Genomic DNA, 19,195 nt, shown 5'->3' with positions numbered 1-19,195 from the left:
TCTTTTTTGGACATTGTTGATCCGACAATCACGAAAAATTAGTTTTTCTATGTGCTACCAATTCGGCCCTCAATTTTCAATCCTTTTTTATAAACTTATCAAGGCCAATGTAAAAATAACTACAACATAACAGCAATTCCTTTTCCTCCTCCTCCCTCTTCCAGAGGCTCCAACTACAGCCTGCTCAAGCACAACTGCAACAGCTTCAGCGAGGACCTGTGCCAGTTCCTGTGCGGCGTCGGCATCCCCAAGTACATCCTCGATCTTCCCCAGGAGTTCCTCGCGACGCCGTTGGGCCAAACGCTTGGACCGCTCATCGAGAGTCTCGGCGCGGGTGGCGATCCGACCGGCAACTTCCAGTACGAGTCGGAGTTTCTCAACGGTGGTCCTCGGGCGGTCAGTCCGGGCCTTGAGCAGCTCAACAGCCAGATCGAGGCGGCGCGGCAACAGTCGCAGGAGCTGAACGAGCGACGTAGCAAGATCAAGGACAAGATCGACAAGAAGAACCGCAAAAAGGAGAAGAAGGCGAAGCGGGACGGAACGCGGAGCTCACCGGGGGACAGCAGCGATCAGAACTCGTCGGCCGGAATGTCCGAGGGAGAGCAGGCGCCGGAGGCGCTGAATGGAGTCAACGGTGGGGAAAACGGTGCTAACGGCATTCCGCCGGAGATGCTGCCGTCGGAGAAGGTTCTGAAGGAGGAGGAAGCGGAGCGGTTGGCCGAGGAGGAGCGCAAGAAGAACCGCGAGCAGCCGATCATCTTCAAGGAAGTCGATGTGAGTTGGGTTGATTGGTGCGTTTGGAAGTGTGTTTTGGTGACCTTTTGTCTCGTTACAGCCCAAACTGGAGCTCGAATGTCTGGTCAACCTGGTGGACGGGAAGCTCTCCGAGGAGGAACAGGTCGCGGTCGATGAGCTTCACCAGTATCTTCTGCTTGGCGAGGGAGCTTGGGCGCTCGGGGATGGCTTCCTGGTCTTCGTGGGTCGCATGTTCCGCGATCAGTCACTGTCGACGGAGGTGCGAGTGCATTTGCTGAGGGCACTGGCGAACGCGGCCCTCAAGGACGACATCATCCTGCTGCTGCACCAGGACCGACGGGAGCACGTGCTGATGAACTTTGCCCAGGACATTGACAAGCACCCGCCGGAGGAGCAGCAAGCGATGGCGCTGTTTGTGAGTATCGATTCGTACTGAATGAAATATTTCAGAAATGTTTCAACGCTTCTTATTTTTACAGATGTGCAACCTGTTCGAGAACGACAACGCGTCCGAGTGGCTGCTGTACATCTCGGAGTGGTCGTACCTGAACCAGACCACGTCCAACATCCGCGCCACGACCAAGGTGGCGGTCCACTGTCTGCTGGCCGCCTGTCCCCGACTGAAGGAAATTGGCACGGCGCTGGTCCACAATCTAGCCTGTAAGGAAGTCAAAACTGTGGTATTCGACGACGTTGCGGTGGAAATCTCGATGGCCCTGCTGCAGTTCTTCAACTCGGAACCCACCGAGGAGCACCTGTTCCGGACGATGAAAGCGCTGGCCAAGTTCACGATGGTTTCGCCGGACGTGCCGCAGTTCATCCAGATGATTGGACCCCACCCGAAGACGATGCGAGGCAAGAGCGAGCGAATCAACGAGCTGATTGACCAGATTTCCAAGAAAGTTCGCTAACCTAATTTGCTAACGTTTAATTTATTTAAATTTATCAGACTAGTAACATGTAACGGAAATTTTTAACTCAAACCTTGAAAGAAGCGGTGGCCATCGTGAAGAGCCATAACTGAGAAAAACAAAGAAAGTGAACGACTACTTGTTCCGATCAGCGCGTTGTCCTGCAAATTGGAACTGCATTTTCCGGAACTGCAATTACCTAACCTTACCTTAGCCCTCTAATGAATACCAAATTATAAACAACACCTGAATAACACACACTTACAACACTTTTAATCACACAACAACACGCAGACACCCATACTACACACATAAACACTAGACGGCGTAATTTGAACTACTCAATTGTTGATTAAAATGTAGCAACGAAAAGAAAAGGCGTTTTTGTTTTAAACAACGGTCTGGAATAATTAAACTTGTCCAAGGTCAAGGCATTATACAAATAAATGATATTTTCAAAAAAGGTGAATAATTTTGTTTTATTCAGCAGAGAAAATAGTGTTTATCTGTGATAAGCCATATGAGTTTGCTCCTCCAGCTTTCCAAGGGCCGGCCAAAAAAGATAAACAAGCCAACAAAAATTACCCTCCTTTGTCCTATATCAAGTGCGCGAACTGTGGAGGCAACCATACCGGAAATTAACTGACATTAATATTGCTGGAAACTCTTTTACTAAAATTGCGCCACGAGGCCAAAAAAAGCAAAGTAGTCCACTTTAACGACCCCCGGGTCTTTTGTGGTCTCTGTTGCAAGTTTCTGCTCATTTCTAGGCGTCCGAAGGTTATGTGTGGTGAGTCACTCAAAACCTCTTTTACGCAAATGGACCGACGTTCTATTTCCCCAACCGATAAAAGGCCAGGAGGATAAGGCGAGAATCGAACCCGCGCCCCATAGCAACTTGGGGATCGGCAGCCGAAGCCGCTAACCACCGCGCCATGAGGCGCGCCACGAGGCCGTAACAGGCAAAAAAAACTTTTTTTTCCAAATGGCTATTTTTCTGCTCAAAAACATAGAATTGTGTTGTTGTTCGAACACTCCGTGCTCAAACTCAACCCACTTCAAACGAATCATGTCTCTGCGATACGACTTTACGCAGTAGGCCTGGCCGCTTTAACACTTGTGATGTTTCAATGCATTCTAATGCAATGGCGCACTACAAATGTTAATAAATGACAAGAAGAGTGCTAGGCGTTATCTATTTTGAATTTGTTAATAATTAAAAACATTACTGGCTATATTTTTGAAAACTTGAAAATTAAATTTTCTCTGCACGAATGATCGTTTTTTTTTTGCATTCAGTCACCAGCAAGCGACAAGTTAAGACGTGTTTTGCTCGTGTTGTCATCTCGCGTGCTTGGAAGCTTTTGACAGATGGAGGTGGAGGAATCCTCCGAGGAGGAAGATTTTCGTCCCGTCCGCGGGAATCGGAAGCGGAAGAAGTCCAGCGAGGTCACTGGAATCGGCATCGAAGGAGAAAAAGTTGAGAAGACCCTGCTCAACAACAACAAGTTCAGCCCGCTAGCGGATAACAAAAACAACAACAATGCCAGCCCAGCAGGAGGAGGGAACGCCCCGGCAGTTCCACCACCCGGCCAGTCGGCAGGTAAACAAAAGCAACCACCTTTGGTGGTGAAGAACACCACGGATTTTTACAAGCTCGTGGCGATAGTGGAAAGTTGTAAACTTGGTTTCAAACCGATTTACAAACTAACCCGATTTGGAACCAAGGTGACCTGCTTCTCTGTCAAAGATTTTGACAAGTTGCAAGAGCTACTCAAGAAGAAGAAAGTGGAATTCTACACCCACGATCGGCGGAGCGAACGAAATCATCGGGTGGTTCTTCGTGGTTTTCCTGATGAACTGAAACCGGACGAGGTCAAGTACCTTCTGAAGAGGGATCTCAAGCTGGACGCGCTGGAGGTGCATATCATCAAGCGGAAGGAAAAGTCCACCGTGGACGAAACTCCGTACATTGTGGTCTTCCCCAAGGGATACACCAATCTGAAGAAGCTCTCTGCAATGAAAGTTGTGGCAAGCACTATCATCCGGTGGGAGGCCTACCGGAACAAGCGGCCGAACGTGACCCAGTGCAGGAACTGCTTGCAGCTGGGTCATGGAACCAGGAACTGTCACCTGAAAGGCAGGTGCAACAACTGTGGGGGTCCTCACAAGACGGACGAGTGCAAAGTCCAAGAAGCCGAGCCGAAGCGGTGTGCCAACTGCTCTGGAGCCCACGAAGCCACGGACCGCAGCTGCCCTAAGCGTGCGGACTTCATCCGGAGGCGCCAGCAGGCGTCGAAACCGAAACCGCCGGCAAGGAAGGCGGAGAAGCAGAGTCCAGCAGTTCCAGCGTTTACGCCGGCGGAGTTCCCTCCGCTGCCGGGCGCAGTTCCGGACGGAAAATCCAAGGATCGTCCTCGTCCCGCAGGAAGCAGCCAAGGTGGCCCCGAGACGGTGGAGCCACGGAGAAGGAAGCCGGGGAGGTACTCTACAGTTCGGCTGAGCTGTGGGGGATTTTCTCCGAGTACATCGGCAGATTCAAGACCTGCAAGACCCGCTTGGACCAAGTAACCCTCGTCAGTTACATGATCTCCAAGTATGGAATTTAAGGAGTTTTTTTTTTGTTATTATATATTTTTTTACTGATCCTCGGTCCCAACCTGGTCACAGCACCTAAAAGGACCTAATAAAAATAAGCTAAGAAAAAAAAAATGATCGTTTTTTTATAAACTTCAATCACCTAACCACATACTCAGGACAAAATATGCTCGGTAATCCTGACGAGGACTTAAAAATATTTCCACTGTTGGCTGACAAACTCATACACATTATTGACGCTCCTAAAATAAGCCGTTGTTTACCGTTGGCATCATGCTTAGTGGGTGCTCTTTAAGATTACTTTACAATTATTGCCAGTAATTAAACAATTCCATGGTCACAGCGTTGGTCCCGACATTGAGGTCATCACAAGAACACATCCCAGAAAACGTGGAAGACGACTCCTTTGCATAAAGGTTAAAAATAGACGATTGATTAATCACTCCAACCGTAATTTGATCCACGTTCCACGACCTTTTGCCAGCTTCCTCCTCCAGCGCTGCTCGTGTGCAATATTGGATTAGCAGTCAACCACACTGGCAAACTGCACCTACCTACAAGTGAGCAATTTATGGCTGATTGTGACAATGTTTGAGGGACCGCAAGATACGTTCTGCAAATACATGCCAGGACGGGAGCGTTGATAAGCTCGCCCGAGAGTTTCCAAGATCAGGCGTAGCTATAGTTATCTCCGCGTTGAAGGTGGCGGATAGTTGCCATATTAGATGAATTGCGTGTCGTGCAGCTTCTCGGGCAGACGCTGAAAAGATTCGACACCGTAACGAGGTCACAATCTCGCCTAATTTCGGGGTTTATTCAGCTGGCAGTTTGGAACTTGTAACAGTCCGTAATTTGGAGGACAGTTCTTTGAAGTGTCGAGCTCAAGTGAGTTGCTTCTTTGAATCGAGGATTCGAAATCAGTGAGCCAGTGGTTTCGGCTTCGAATGGTCATGTGTGACGAAAAGGATAAGGATTTGCAGGAGCAGAGGTGTTTGGAGCCCAAGAACTGGACTCCCAAAGGTGGTCGGAAGAGAAGAACTTTTGGATCTGCTGTTGATGAAGGTGTGTCACAGTTACTGAGGAGGATTAGTATTCTTAATTGGATCAAGGTTTACGACAAGGAAGATCTGATATCGGACTTTATTGCGGGAATTACGCTTGGATTGACTATCATCCCGCAGAGTATTGCGTACGCGGCACTGGCAGGACTTCCGTCGCAGTATGGGTTGTATTCGGCGTTTGCGGGTGAGTTTGAAACAAAACATTTTACAACAAGACACTTTTTGTGATTATCAATTGACAAAAATGCCAGAATCGAACCCAGGCCGACTGGGTTAGAGGCAACCACGCTTACCCCTACACCACGGTCCCCTTATTTTTTTTAGTTTTTTTTAGTTTCCATTTTCTAAATCAGGGGTGACCAAAGTATGGCCCGCGGGCCAAACGTGGCCCGCGACGTGATCTTTTGTGGCCCGCGGACTTATTTTGAAAGGTGGTGTAAAATGGCCCTTTGACCCATATGTAATGTGATTTTACTTGGATTTTATATTTTTAAGATATGTTTAGTTTAAGAATCTTTTGTGAAACTTTTTTTTGGTAGATATATAAATAATGCTTTATCCATGCTTTGATCCCTATTATACGACACAAATATTTTGTTGAAACATCTATCTCATTGAAAAATTAAATTTGATTGAAAGTTGTGATTTCTTAAATATTTTTACAAACATTTTTGGAAATGAGTCATAAAACGGTCAAATTTGACTTATGTTGAAAACTGTTAAAATAGCAAAAACATAGATATTCCGAACTAATTTAAAAGTAATAGCGCACCATTCTCTTATGAGCTGGGCCTCAAACTTATGAATCAAATTGACTTACATCTGATTCAGGTAAACCAAAATATATAGAACATTTATTATTTTATTTTATTTCCCTAAGCTACTCAAAATTTGTCCAAATGCCACCTCTTCATGTGTAAACATCTTCTGAAAATTTCAGCCATATTGGTAAGCTACAATAATTTCCTTTGGAAACAAAAAGAAATATGTTTAACAGTAATTTGGTAAAAAAAAGTAATTTTAAAAACCACTCGACAACGCTTCAACTTGGTGTCTGAAATTTTCTGCTCTTTCGAATAAAAATGCGTAAAAAAATATCTAAGTGTGTATTCAGCCTAATTTTCGAAGAAATTTAGATTTTTTAATTTTTTTTTTGCTCGAAAATGCAAGTTTAGGATTTTGAAAATATTTTCATTGAAAAGAGCGCGCGATTTTGAAAAAAATCGAATTGAAATTTTCTAACAAAAATAACAAAAATGAAAAAAAACATGGAATTTCAACCTACACAGAAAAAAAAAGTTGAATTTTGGAATGTTGAAAATTTGGTAGGTTGATTATTACCTCTTTATTTGTCTAATATAACATAAAAAATGTGTAAAAATGTGAACCTGATGAATATTCATCAAAAACTGATGAAAATTCAACATTTTCTGGGGTAAAATTTATCATTTATTTTGTCACAAAATCTGTCACCATTTCCTGATGAATATTACCATAATTTTTTTCTGTGTACCTCAGCAAATAAATGTATTTTTCTGTTTTATAGATTGTAATAACGTAACTTAATTTCATAAAAATAATCAATTTTTCACATTTGGCCCGCTAGCTCATGTGAGCTTCAAATTTGGCCCGCCATTCAAAAACTTTGGGCACCCCTGTTCTAAATAAATGTCTTTAGGGGTCGAACATAAATTTGTTGAAAATGTTGGCAAATCAACTCTTTAACTAAAAAATATGAATTTTGAACAAAATTCTATCATAAAATTGCATTTTTCTACAAAAACTTTTTTTCACATAAAAAAATTACAAATTAACGAATAACGGCATCTTTTTTACCATAGTGTTTGAAGATATTTTGGTAAGAGCATTAAAAAATTTATGAAGTGTACATCTATTTTAAAATAGTTTTTTTTTTCAAAAATATGTTTTGAATGCGCACTCACTAACACAAAAAAAAAAATCTTAATTTGACAAGCTTTACTCCCTTTGATTTTATTTATTTAATGTTTTTGGATAAATGTGCCTTAATTTGAGCTTTAATACTTGTTATGTTAGCTTAGATAATTTTTTATTCAATAATTTTTGAAAAATTTAATAAACAATCACAAAAAATCCAAAACAATATTTTAAGATGTTAAGTTTAATTTGCAAACTAGAAATATTTGGGTAAAATATTGATAATCGTATAATCGATGATTTTTTATTTGGGTACACTAAAAAAAAATGAGTTCGCGTAAACGTGAACAGAGTTCATGTCACCGGGAACCAGGAAGAAAGCTGTTCAACTTTTATAGTGCATTGCACCATGAAAGTGAACAGTTTTCTTCCTGGTTCCCGTTAGCATGAACTCTGTTCACGTTTACGCGAACTCATTTTTTTGAGTGTAACATTTTGAGTTATAACCATTTCCAGGTTAAAGTTTTTTGGAAAAATACGTTTTAATATTCAAAGTACTAAGAAAAGACTTCGTTCAATTCTGAAACCATGTTACGAAAGGAAGATTATTTTTTATGTTCTATTTGTACATTTATCCAATGAGATTTGCCGAGTTGGATAAATACAACGAGACATTTTATGCAATTCTGAAAAAATGTTATTTAAATGGAATTTTGTGTCAAACATTCATGTGTTTAGTAAATTCACCGTTTAAAACAAAAAATATTGAAAAATGTTACTTTTTGATACAAGTGTTGAAAATTTGACCTTTTCAGTACTGGTATTGAAAGGTACTAACCCTCTACAACCCAACCCCGCCTCTAGGCGGGCTTCAATCTGAAAATTCACCAAAAAATCATTTTTCAAACAATTTATAATGTACAAAAAGCATTGGAAAGAAGAACTCTTAAAATTTAAGAATATTCTAAGGTTGGAACTCATTTTTTCTTGAGTCAACTTTGGCTCTTACTAAAATTTCACGGAATTGCAAAAAAAATAAATAAAATCTGTTTTAAGCCTTGTTGATTCGACCCTAGGATGCTTTTATTGGATGTCAATTTAGAAAAATGAGTATTTCTAAGTCATACTCAATTTGCTTTTATTTTGAAATCGACGACGTCTTTGAAGCCAGATAGTACGCTTTCAGTGCTTTTGAAATGTTTGTTGTGAATTCGAAATTCCTTAACTCGATTATCCGAAGATTTGTATGGGACTTCGGATAGTCGAATCATGAACAACAACAAAAATTTTTTGTCATGTTTATTTATTTTCATATTTTTAACATCGAATTCGAATGATTTGTCCAGGGTTGCCAGGTTGCCAGATGAATCTGGGAATGCCAGATTTTTCTAGTGTCTGCCAGAATAATGATTCACCCTTCTCTGTGCCAGATATTGATAGGTGTTGACAGATTTTTAACTTTCTGTGCATTTTGAACAACTTTTTGATTAAAATGAACAAATTTTATTAAAAAATAAACATGCTTCTTGGAGAGAAATTTTATTAAAAAATTTATTAAAAATAAAAATTAAAAGAATATATTTTCCTTTCGAAAAATGCAAATTCAACATTTTAGAGACCATTAAATAAGTAAAACCATCTGAATTCTACAACCTTTTGAATTAATTTATATTTTCCAGATTTTTTACAGATTTTTCCAAATTTTTATTCGATACTTCAACTTCATACTTCGATACTTCAACTTCAAGATTTTTCAAATTTTTATCTGGTAATCTTAGATTTGACCCCATTTTATCCGAATTTGAATGGTTGATTGCCTTTAAAATTACAGTCGACTCTCTGGCTGTCAATCTTCTTGATTTCAATATAGCTGTCAACACATTTATCAGTCCCTTCAAGAAGCATGCTTTGATTTTTCGTTCTATAATTAGATACCTCCTGCTCTCGACGTCCCCTTCAACATCGACAACGAGAGAGCCCACTGTATTTAGTGCATTTTTTTCCATATTTGATCACCGTCATTTTGGCCATGTATGTAAAAAAACCTAAATAATTCTAGAGTAGTTTTGGGGTAATACTTAAGCTTAACAATAAACAAATAAGTCAACGAAAAAACATTTTTTCATGATTCCACTAACCGATGTTTCTATTATCCGAAGTAATTTTTTTCCAAGGCCTTCGGATAATCGAGTCTGGACTGTAATATCCTTTAAAAATAAACAATGGTTATAATTGAATAAGAGTGTACTTTACAAAAATTTCACGTTTTTTGTTTGCGAAAAAATTATCTATGAAAGTTTCGTCAAACTTGTCAGCTTATTGAAATTTGAAAGCCTTTCGGCCTTAAAGAAATTAATTTATTCTGAGGACCTTCAAGTGTAAGGTAGAGTAGTCATCAATGAGACTCGGGGAACAATGATAAAATGGATCTCAAAATTCGTAGTTTCAATCAATCATTCTCATATTTGGGGGAAAGGTGTGTCTAGTAGATATACGTCTGCCATAATAGTGGCTTTGCTTATGGACGCTCCCTTGCAAAGTTATTCATAAATGTTTGATTCTGGGGTGTAAAAGTAAATTATGGACAAAAATTACTTTTTCGCTCGTAGGCTGACCATTAACACCAAAACTTATATTTCTTCAGATTTCTTTCGACTTCTCATAGGCAATGAGTTGGGCTGCAACGTCCTTTCATTGGATTTGACCAAAATTAAGAATATACCCAGAACCCAGGACTGTCTCATTGTTCCCCACTCTTTTCAGCCCATGGGTAACAATGAGACACTTTGACTTTTCTTCATTAAACTTTTCAAAATCTATGAAAATCTTTCAAAACATGAATTTAATGTGATTTTCGGCATATTTATTGAGTTTTAGCTCTATTTAAATTTAATGCTATTTGGTATAAAGAAATGGATTTTACAAAATTTAAATACGTTTTAGTATAAATATTGTTAATTAAAGTTTCAAGTTGACAAAATTACTTTGAAATGTTCTTCACAAGTTCCATGCAATGGAACAATGCAAAAAACATGATGTTTTACTAGAAAAGTATTGATTTTCGTACAGTGTCTCATTGTTTCCCAGCTGTCTCATTCTTCCTGCCAAGTGCGTCTACAATGAGACATTTGTATATCTCTGGCTGTAGACGCCAGATCGATCTCATATTTTAGTCATTGTTACATCACAAAAAGCAACAAAAAGCTCATTAAAACATGCTGATGAAAAAAAAAATCCAAAAATCGCAGAAAGTTGAAAACCAAAAGTGGCTCATTGATGACTACCCTACCCTATGCTTTCTCTTAAATTTAGATAGCACTGATAGATGTTTATTTTCTAGCAAAAGAGGTAATTTTCATATGTGCACTGTATAGGAAAGATCTCAAAAACACAAGAACGCACCTACCAATTTATCATCACACGATACAAATTCAGCCTTAATTGACAAAGAAATGCGCCCCCTTCGAAGACAAAAAAAAAACAACTCTCCAGACACGCGACCCAACCGGCCATAAAACCGGATTTTGCCACTAAACTCGAAAAAAACTGCCAAGTCATGCTGTTTGCAAATTTTTCCGTTGGCCTAGGTTAAAGCGATTCGGTTTGTGCTTCCCCGAATCCACCACGTGGAGACAATCTGATTGATCATTCTTCGCGCGCATCTTATTATCTAATATCAGCTCAAAACAAGAACGAAAGAACTGGTTTTTGTGGAAGTCATGGGGAAGAAGAGAATGCCGGTGGATTGTTTTTATTCTGTTCGAATTTTCAAAAATCACGCTGATTTTTGCCAATAAGTAATGGGAGAACTTTACTGAGAAAAGAATGATGAGTTTTCTAGTAAAGTTGTTCCGTAAAAATTCTGCATGGGTAACCATGATTGGGCACTTGATATTTAGGTCCAGTTGAAGCACAGACAACTGACTTTAATAGAGGGAAAAAGACCTTTTCTCGTCGCATTTCTACTATCGCAACTTTGACTGTTACGTAGGTGTAGATTTTCGAGACCTAATTTTAATTCTTGTGAGAGTATTTTACCTTTGCACAGACGCATGTTTAATCAGTGTAGATATTTACAATGTTGATGAACAAACATTTAAAAATATATGTTAGTCATAGACCAGATAACGAATGCTTAATTGATTCCGATCAAGTTTCGAAGAACTGATTAGAACTCCTCAAAAGCATTTTTCATTAAAAAATTTACTAATTTCACGTGTTGCGTCTTATTGTCTGTGACAGGTCAATAAGTTTGGCTGTTTTTTTGCGTTTTTTTTTCGTACCCGTTTCCCAAACCTTTTCCCCCCGCACGCGGGAGTTTGCGTTCGCCATGCGAATGCCAAAATCCGCTGATCAGGTCATCCCGCGCGAGATATTCACCGAATTTGTGGGAGAGACTTTAGTCGCGATTTGTCGGCCGGTTGAATCGAACGTGAGTTTTTTTTTCGGGGGTCCAGCCCAAAGCCCCTGTTGAAGTAGTGAAAGTGACGAGCCTCCAACGTGATGGTACTTAAGGATGTCAACCTGCGGAAGCGCCTCAAACAGCATGCGGCCAAATGTAGCCCCGAACAGGTTGTGGAGGGGGCTCGCCGGAGGATCAGTATCCTAAACTGGATAACGACGTACGATCGGGAAGCCATGGTGACGGATTTCATCGCTGGAGTGACGCTCGGGTTGACGATCATTCCGCAGAGCTTGGCGTATGCGCCGTTGGCGGGACTTCCGTCGCACTATGGGCTGTATGCGGCGTTTATGGGTAATACTGGGGGATTTGGTGGAAATACGGTATGTGGCAGTGCGTGGCCGAATGGTTACGCTGTCCGCTTTGTAAGCGGATGATTCTGGGTTCGATTCCCATCTGCTGCAACCTTCCATCGGATGAGGAAGTGAAATGTCGGTCCCGGCCTTGGTTGTTAGGCCGTTAAGTCATTCCAGGTGTAGGAGTCGTCTCCATGCCATAAGTACAAACAACACACCAAACCAAGCCTACTCCGGTGGAATCGCTGGCGGCGGTTGGACTCGCAATCCAAAGGTCGTCAGTTCAAACACTGGGGTGGAAGGTTCCTTGGAGTAAAAGAGGTTTGGGTGCTCTCCCCATTTAAGCCTTCGGACTCCTAGGTTCGAGCAGAAACTTGCAATAGAGACCACAAAAGACCCGGGGGTCGTTAATGTGGATGGTTTGATTTGATTGACGGTATGGGACCAGGAGATTTTACAATTGATATTTTTTTAAATCTCTAAGCGTATTATGTCATTTGTGATTTCAACAACAAAGATATATTGTAGTGTTTGGCGAAAATGCAGCGTTTAATTAGTTCGATAGAATATGTCAAATATAATCGATTCTTATAATTTATCGTTAGGAACCTTTTATATCTTATGAACAGACTGAACATTGAGCTCTCGGCTAGATAATCAGTTATTCATCCATGATTAAAAACCAAATTTAAATTTTCCGAAACACTGTGCTGTTTGCGGAAGAGTTTGTTCAAATGGAAAAAGCAGGTTTTGGCGTTGTTGAAAATAAGAGTGGTTCGGGATTAAGGTGTTTCGAAAAATCTAACTTTTCAAGAATAGTTTTGGCATACCAATGCAAGACATCACATTTTATCTCGCAATCCGGAATACCCAGAAAATTCAATTTTGAATGCAATTCAGGGTTATGACAAAAGTGATATACTGAGAACTTTGAGAACTCTGAAAAACACACATTTTATTTCATGAAAAAAATTATTTGGAATCATCGATATAAATCAAAAGATCAAATTTGAAAACTGAATAACTCAGATAAGCTTGCAAAACGTGTAAGCCAATTTTAATGAACCAGGTGCTTTAGAAAAAGGAGATGTTGGCCACGGAATCTGAATATACCCTCAGAATAGAGCCAATATGTGAAAATATAGATTGATAAATGAATTGATAAATCCATAAAAACCCCATTTTTAGAATCATCCTAACTTAAATCATGAACATGATTCTTAAAGCTTCCCGTTTGAATATAAAGCTGTATGATATAATGTAAACAATTAAAATTAAAATATGAAGATGTTCTACGAGCAGTTTATTTAAAATGCTTTTCTTCTTCATGGCGCGTACGTCACACAGTTAAATCAATTAAAACTATTGATTTTGCGTGTCAATTGCTGTTACAAAACAATGCAAAAGGTACACTGAAAAAAAAAATAAATGAACCAAATTCCTAAATTCTAGGAATTTTGGCTCCTTTCCTTATTAAGTAATCCAAAAAACCTGATTACTAAATAAGGAAAGAGGCAAAATTCCTAGAATAAAGGAATTTGTTACTATTTTTTTTTATTTCAGTGTATGGAAACATAAACATGCTGGATGTAGCTGAAATAGTATTGTAAGTGGCAAATATAATTTTTCATAAGGAATTTTGAAAATTCGCCATTTTTATTTTGTTAAAATGACTGTAGTGACAAAAACACTGAAGTGATAAAAACTAATTATTCAAGCAAAATTGTTCAGAAAGAAGTTATTGCCTACGAGATGATAGTATTGGTGATGGCCAGAGTGTCCAATTTCCCGGGAAAAGAAATTTCATCCAATTTCTCGGGAAAGTTCTTGTCCTGTTGCACCAGTGTTCCTAATTTTTTTTTAATTAATTTGTAATTTCTTGAATACTAGGTATCAAACGAATTGAAGTAATTCTTCTTGCACAAAATTATCTGAAATTGGTGTTTTTTGCCATCCTCACTGAGGTAAGCCTATAATTCTGCTCTGAAAGTGAACTTTTTATTAAAAGCTCGAAGACCCACCTTAATATTTACATATCGACTCAGAATCGAAAACTGAAAAAATGTCTGTCTGTGTGTATTAGGGTGGTCCAATTCTGGGCTTTTTTGGGGCTACCTCCTGAAATCAAAGATTGCCCCATCACTAGACTAAATTCCAAATTTGAGCTCATTCTGAACACGGGAACCGCTCCCTCTAATCGCTTGAAGTTTGTATGGGAAAAATCGTCAAAATGTATGGAGAAAAGCAACTGTTTCAGTTTTTTGCCTGTGGAGGGCGCAAGAGTCGTCCAATCTTTATCAATTCTCAGATGTAGAACCTTCATTAAAATTTTGAACAACTTTCTCGAAGACACCATATTTTTAGGATTTTTTTGCTGAAAAGTTATTAGCTTCCAAAAAGGACCATCAGTGCTGAGATATCGTGGCATCAGTGAGTGAATTTCTTATTTTCGCAAAAAAAGTGTTGCTTTGTCTCTTGGCCTTTGAAAATTTTTCGAACTAAAATCGTCTGTACTTCGCCTATACCTTAGAGTATCTTGATGGGAATCTGAAAGGAGAAATAGAAATACTAATTGCCTGTAACTATTGAAGCCACTTTTGGAAATTTTAATTTCCGATGATAATTATACCCAAGTGCAGTAATTCAATTGAGTGATAGAAAAGCTATCATTTGATTATCTCTGCACCAAAAACATCCGAGAGTATAGCCACCGTCACTATTAGGTTTTACAGCGTGACGTCACGAGCGCACACGCACACACATTTCTACAGAGACACATGTGCAAAAAATGTAAACAGTGCAGCCAAGCTGTCAAATTTCTAACCTAAAAACCGAGTCGGCGTAAAACATAATAGCTTGTGAGATCTCTTCTTGTGTCTCGTGATTCCCAGCGATGTCATTCTCTCTCTATCACTCCTCCCCTTTTCCTCGACTATGCGCTCTCGCCGCTGAGTCTCTCAATCTCTCCGAAAACTTCAATGAAAGCCCACGGGACGGCAATTAGGAGCCGACCACGCATTTTGTTGAATCAATGCTAAACGTCAAAGCAACTTTTTCAAAACAACAAAAGATATTTGTGGAATTAAGAAAATCAAGGTTTGTTTCGACGCAAAATCGGCGTTGATTATATTCAACAAAAATTTGGTTGAATCAAACCTCGTACAGGCTGATTCTACAAAATATTTTTCTGCGTGTAAACGCTGTTGCGGTAGGATGATCGTGGAAGCGGGAATGAGAGAGAAAAAGAAAATGTCAATCGCGAGTGTGTAAACACGAAAACGTGTTCGGCTATGTTCGGCGCTGAGAGTTTCAATAAGGAGAGAAGAGCACACGGAGAAAAAAGAGTGAACAAGCGTTCATGAAAATGGGTACCACGAACAAAGTGTTCAAATCCCATGGTACGTTTTTGGAAATCGTACCATGGGATTGAACTCTTTGTTCGTGGTTTCCATTTTCATGAACGCTTGTTCACGATTTTGGGAACGCTCCGAGCAGCTGTATTTGAGGCATGAATATTCAGGCGGGATCTCGGGCGGGATATTTTTAGTTGCTGAGAGCTGATATTTTGATATTTTAAAAACTCTGCTCAAGTGTTTATTTTCAAATTACATGTTTTTTTTTCAACATCAATCGATTCCAAATTGTAAACATTCTACTCATTTCCTTTCAGGTTCCCTGGTGTACGTCATCTTCGGCACCGTCAAGGAGGTCTCCGTGGGTCCCACCAGCTTGATGGCCCTGCTGGCGGTCCAGTACACCGTGGACAAACCGATCGACTACATGATAATGCTAGCCTTCCTGGCCGGCGTCGTCGAGCTGCTGATGGGTATCTTCAAGCTGGGCTTCCTCGTCAGCTTCATTCCGATTCCGGTGACATCCGCGTTCACGTCGGCAACCTCGATCATCATCATTGGGACTCAGCTGAAGCACCTGTTTGGGATTCCGTCGAACGCTCGGGGGTTCTTCCAGACGGTTTACAGCTTGAGTGCTAAAATAACGCAATTTAGTGCTGGGGATTTGGTGTTGGGCGGGATTGCGATCTGCTTTTTGTTGGCACTGCGTCAGATTACGAAGATTCCGGTTAAGGAGGACACCGCTGGAGGACGGTTCTTGAAGAAGTTCCTTTGGTATGTTAGTTTGTCCCGGAATGCGTTGATCGTGCTGATAACTTCGACGGTTGCCTACCGGTGGAGCAACTCTGGCGAGGATGAGGTGCCGTTTAAGCTGTCCGGACATGTGAAGGCCGGAATTCCTGGATTTGAGCTGCCAATTCATAACGTCCACGTTGGGAATGAAACCATTCCGTATTTCGAGGTCGTCAAGGATTTGGGAAGCAGTTTGATTTTGGTCCCACTGGTGGCAATTTTGGCAAACGTCTCCATCGCTAAGGCGTTTAGTAAGTTAACATGTACCCTCAATTTACAAAATTTTTTGATTAGAAAATTTAACTTTTCAGCCGCCGGCAAGATCGTGGACGCGTCGCAGGAAATGATCGCCCTGGGGCTGTGCAACATCTTCGGGTCGTGTTTCAGTGCGATGCCCACGTGTGGTGCGTTCACGCGGTCGGCCGTTAGTCACTCCAGCGGGGTGAGGACGCCACTGGCCGGGATGTATTCGGCCATAATGACGCTGCTGGCGCTGAGTCTGCTGACGCCGTATTTTTACTTTATCCCCAAAACCACACTGGCTGCGGTTCTCATTGTGTCGGTGGCATTCATGGTGAGTAATTTGTGGAGAATGATAAATATATCATTGGAACTCTACAACTCCGTTGTTAATTAACTTACATTTCCACAGATCGACTTCAGCATCGTGGACACCCTGCGGAAAGCGTCCAAGATGGACACCCTGGCGTGGTTCTGCTGCTTCAGCGTTAGTCTCTTCGCCGGCGTTGAGGTTGGTCTGCTGTTTGGAATCTTCATCAGCGTGGTGGGTCTGCTCAGGACCTGGGTCCGGCCGGAAATCGCCCAGAACTCGATGGAACGAGCCGGAACGCGGTACGTGAAGCTGAGCCCAGAAACGGGTCTGTTCTTCCCGGCGGTGGACTTTTTGCGCACCAAGGTGATCCAGGTGGCCACCGAGCAGCAGGTTCCGGTCGTGGTTGACTGTTCGACCGTGATTGGGCTGGACCACACGTCTGCGAAGGGACTTAAGATGCTGGCCGATGAGTTGGGCAAGATTAAGCAGCAGTTGGTGCTGTTGAACTTGAAGCCCGGGCTGCGGAAGTTGTTGGTGGATGGAGCAAAGACGGCGGACAGTACGATTACGTTTTGGGAGGATGAAGCTGCGGCGTCGGTGGTGGCACCGGCTGGAACGGTACAAATGATAGCTTAAGGAAATCAGTGTGATTAATTGTGTAAGGAAAATGAGATGTTCCAGTATTATATGCATCATTAAATGTGTACTAAATAAACATGGTAAATGTTCGATGTTTAGAATTTTTTTTGGTGTTTCATATAAAATATATTGTGCTTATTTGTTGATTTTTTTATTCATGGAAACCTTCTACAATAAGTGAAATAATATTGCTGCGCAAAAAGCTTAAAAAGGATGGAGATACAACTTTTGGCATCTGTATCTAGGCTCATTTTTAACCGATTTCGATTATTCTTGTTACATTTGATCCAGAGAGATTTCCAGGAAAATCTCTTACTTATAACGTCATGATTCGAATTCCCGGACGCTTCGAAACCCGGACACTTCATCTTGTTTTATCAATTATTTGGATATAAGTTCGCATTATGAATGTCAAAACTGTGTTATTTGATGAATTCCAACATCAACTTTCATTTAAAGTTTGTTTGAACGCTGTAGTTGATGTCAAACAATTAAATACAATAAAATTATAAGTTTACCAAAAATGCGAAACATTTCACTTGAAATATTTCATAGGCGTTCGAAGCACCGGGAAGGCAAAGCAGAAATTTATGGTTTCGATTTCCTTAAATGCTAGCAAATTTTTAAATAAACTATCGATTGTTTTGATGTTAACAGCTTATTTGAGAGCTAGAGAATGCCTTTCACTAACATTTCAGTCCAAATTTGTGCAATTCATAAGTAAAATCGAGTGTCCGGAATTCGAAGCACAACAAGTCATTTTAATTTTCTAATTCTGATGAAAAATTGTAAGAAAAGACATATTTTGCATGCATTTTCTATGAAACTGACTGTTTATACTAAATCCTGATGATATTTCTACATTTCCAACTTATTACATGATTTTTTGCCAGCTGTAACAAAAATAATATGGGTACTAAGTGTCTGGATTTCGAATCATGACGTTAGCAGCGATGAAAGAATCTTAATCGAAAAAAAATCTTTTGACGCTCATCCACTTATCCCTCGCCTTGTCCAGACGAAAATTCCAGGAAGGTGCTGTGTCCTATCCCTCGCTTAGACCAGACCAAAATACAGACTGTCTAGGGGAAACAGACTGGCCGATGCAAAATAAATAGGCCCTGGCAACGTATGTTTTGTGCTTGCAACACTGCCAGTTTTGCTGGGCGTAAAGGGCGTTTGGTGTCCAGCGCGTTTGGGTCAGTCAAACATTGGCCAAACTGTTTCCTAGACAAACTGTAGACCAAAATCCATGATAAAGCTGTCAGACCAAATCTGTCAGACCAAGACTGTCAGGCCAAAGAGAAAAAAGTAAACAATCTTGGTCTTCGACGTAGGTGCACACAAATCAAGAAAAGAAAATTTGAAAAAGAATTTTATTTTTCCAATTCAACGACTGGTTTTGGACTGCAAAATTGAATGTACGCCAGAAAATGATTAAACAATGTGGCGTCCAGTACACCGACAATTAAATAAGCAGTTGAAACCTTATTCTTCCACTTTAATTTTTGATCGCGTTTTCGGTTTACACCTGAACAATCTTGAAATTATTTATGCGGATTTGTGATTCCTTTCGTTCCATCATTCCTTTGCAAAATTCAGCATAGAGTTGTCAGACCAAAACTGTCAGACCAAAGAGTAAAAAGTAAACAATCTTGGATTTTTAAACACGTGCACACAAATCAACGAATGAATATCTGAAACAAAAAATATTTCTTCAATTTAGCAACTGATTTTGGCCTGCAAAATTATTTTTACGCCAGAAAATTATTCAATAATTTGACGTCCTATCAGGGATGGAATAAAAGTTAAAAAATCATTCTAGCTTGCAAACTAACTACACCCCCGAAAGAGAGAGGAGGCGAAACACGCAATAGA

At 40.4% G+C, this 19,195-nt stretch overlaps 2 protein-coding genes across 4 annotated transcripts in view; both read left to right on the top strand.

Moving 5' to 3' along the window:
* Positions 1–2,134, top strand: part of LOC120419260 (uncharacterized) — a 34,052-nt gene extending 31,918 nt beyond the window's left edge. For both annotated transcript variants that reach the window (XM_039581915.2, XM_039581914.2), the window contains 3 exons: positions 165–774; positions 836–1,171; positions 1,236–2,134. In XM_039581915.2, the coding sequence (XP_039437849.1) occupies positions 165–774; positions 836–1,171; positions 1,236–1,667 (1,378 nt within the window). In that variant the 3' untranslated portion in view covers positions 1,668–2,134. The remainder of the gene's footprint in view (positions 1–164; positions 775–835; positions 1,172–1,235) is intronic.
* Positions 2,135–4,951: 2,817 nt separating this feature from the next.
* On the top strand, positions 4,952–17,418 carry LOC120419297 (sodium-independent sulfate anion transporter). 2 transcript variants are annotated; one of them, XM_039581962.2, is made up of 4 exons: positions 4,952–5,510; positions 15,651–16,376; positions 16,437–16,699; positions 16,778–17,418. In XM_039581962.2, exons 1-4 carry the CDS (start codon positions 5,210–5,212, stop codon positions 17,312–17,314), a joined length of 1,827 nt encoding a protein of 608 aa, XP_039437896.1. In that variant the 5' UTR covers positions 4,952–5,209; the 3' UTR covers positions 17,315–17,418. The 2 variants fall into 2 exon arrangements, with proteins under 2 accessions (XP_039437896.1, XP_039437897.1); XM_039581963.2 differs by lacking the exon at positions 4,952–5,510 and adding an exon at positions 11,659–11,978.
* The last annotated feature ends 1,777 nt before the right edge of the window (positions 17,419–19,195 follow it).

The sequence above is a fragment of the Culex pipiens genome, chromosome 1 (assembly GCF_016801865.2).
Source record: "Culex pipiens pallens isolate TS chromosome 1, TS_CPP_V2, whole genome shotgun sequence".
Lineage (NCBI taxonomy): Eukaryota > Metazoa > Arthropoda > Insecta > Diptera > Culicidae > Culex > Culex pipiens.
This window is presented reverse-complemented; position numbering and strand designations above follow the sequence as displayed.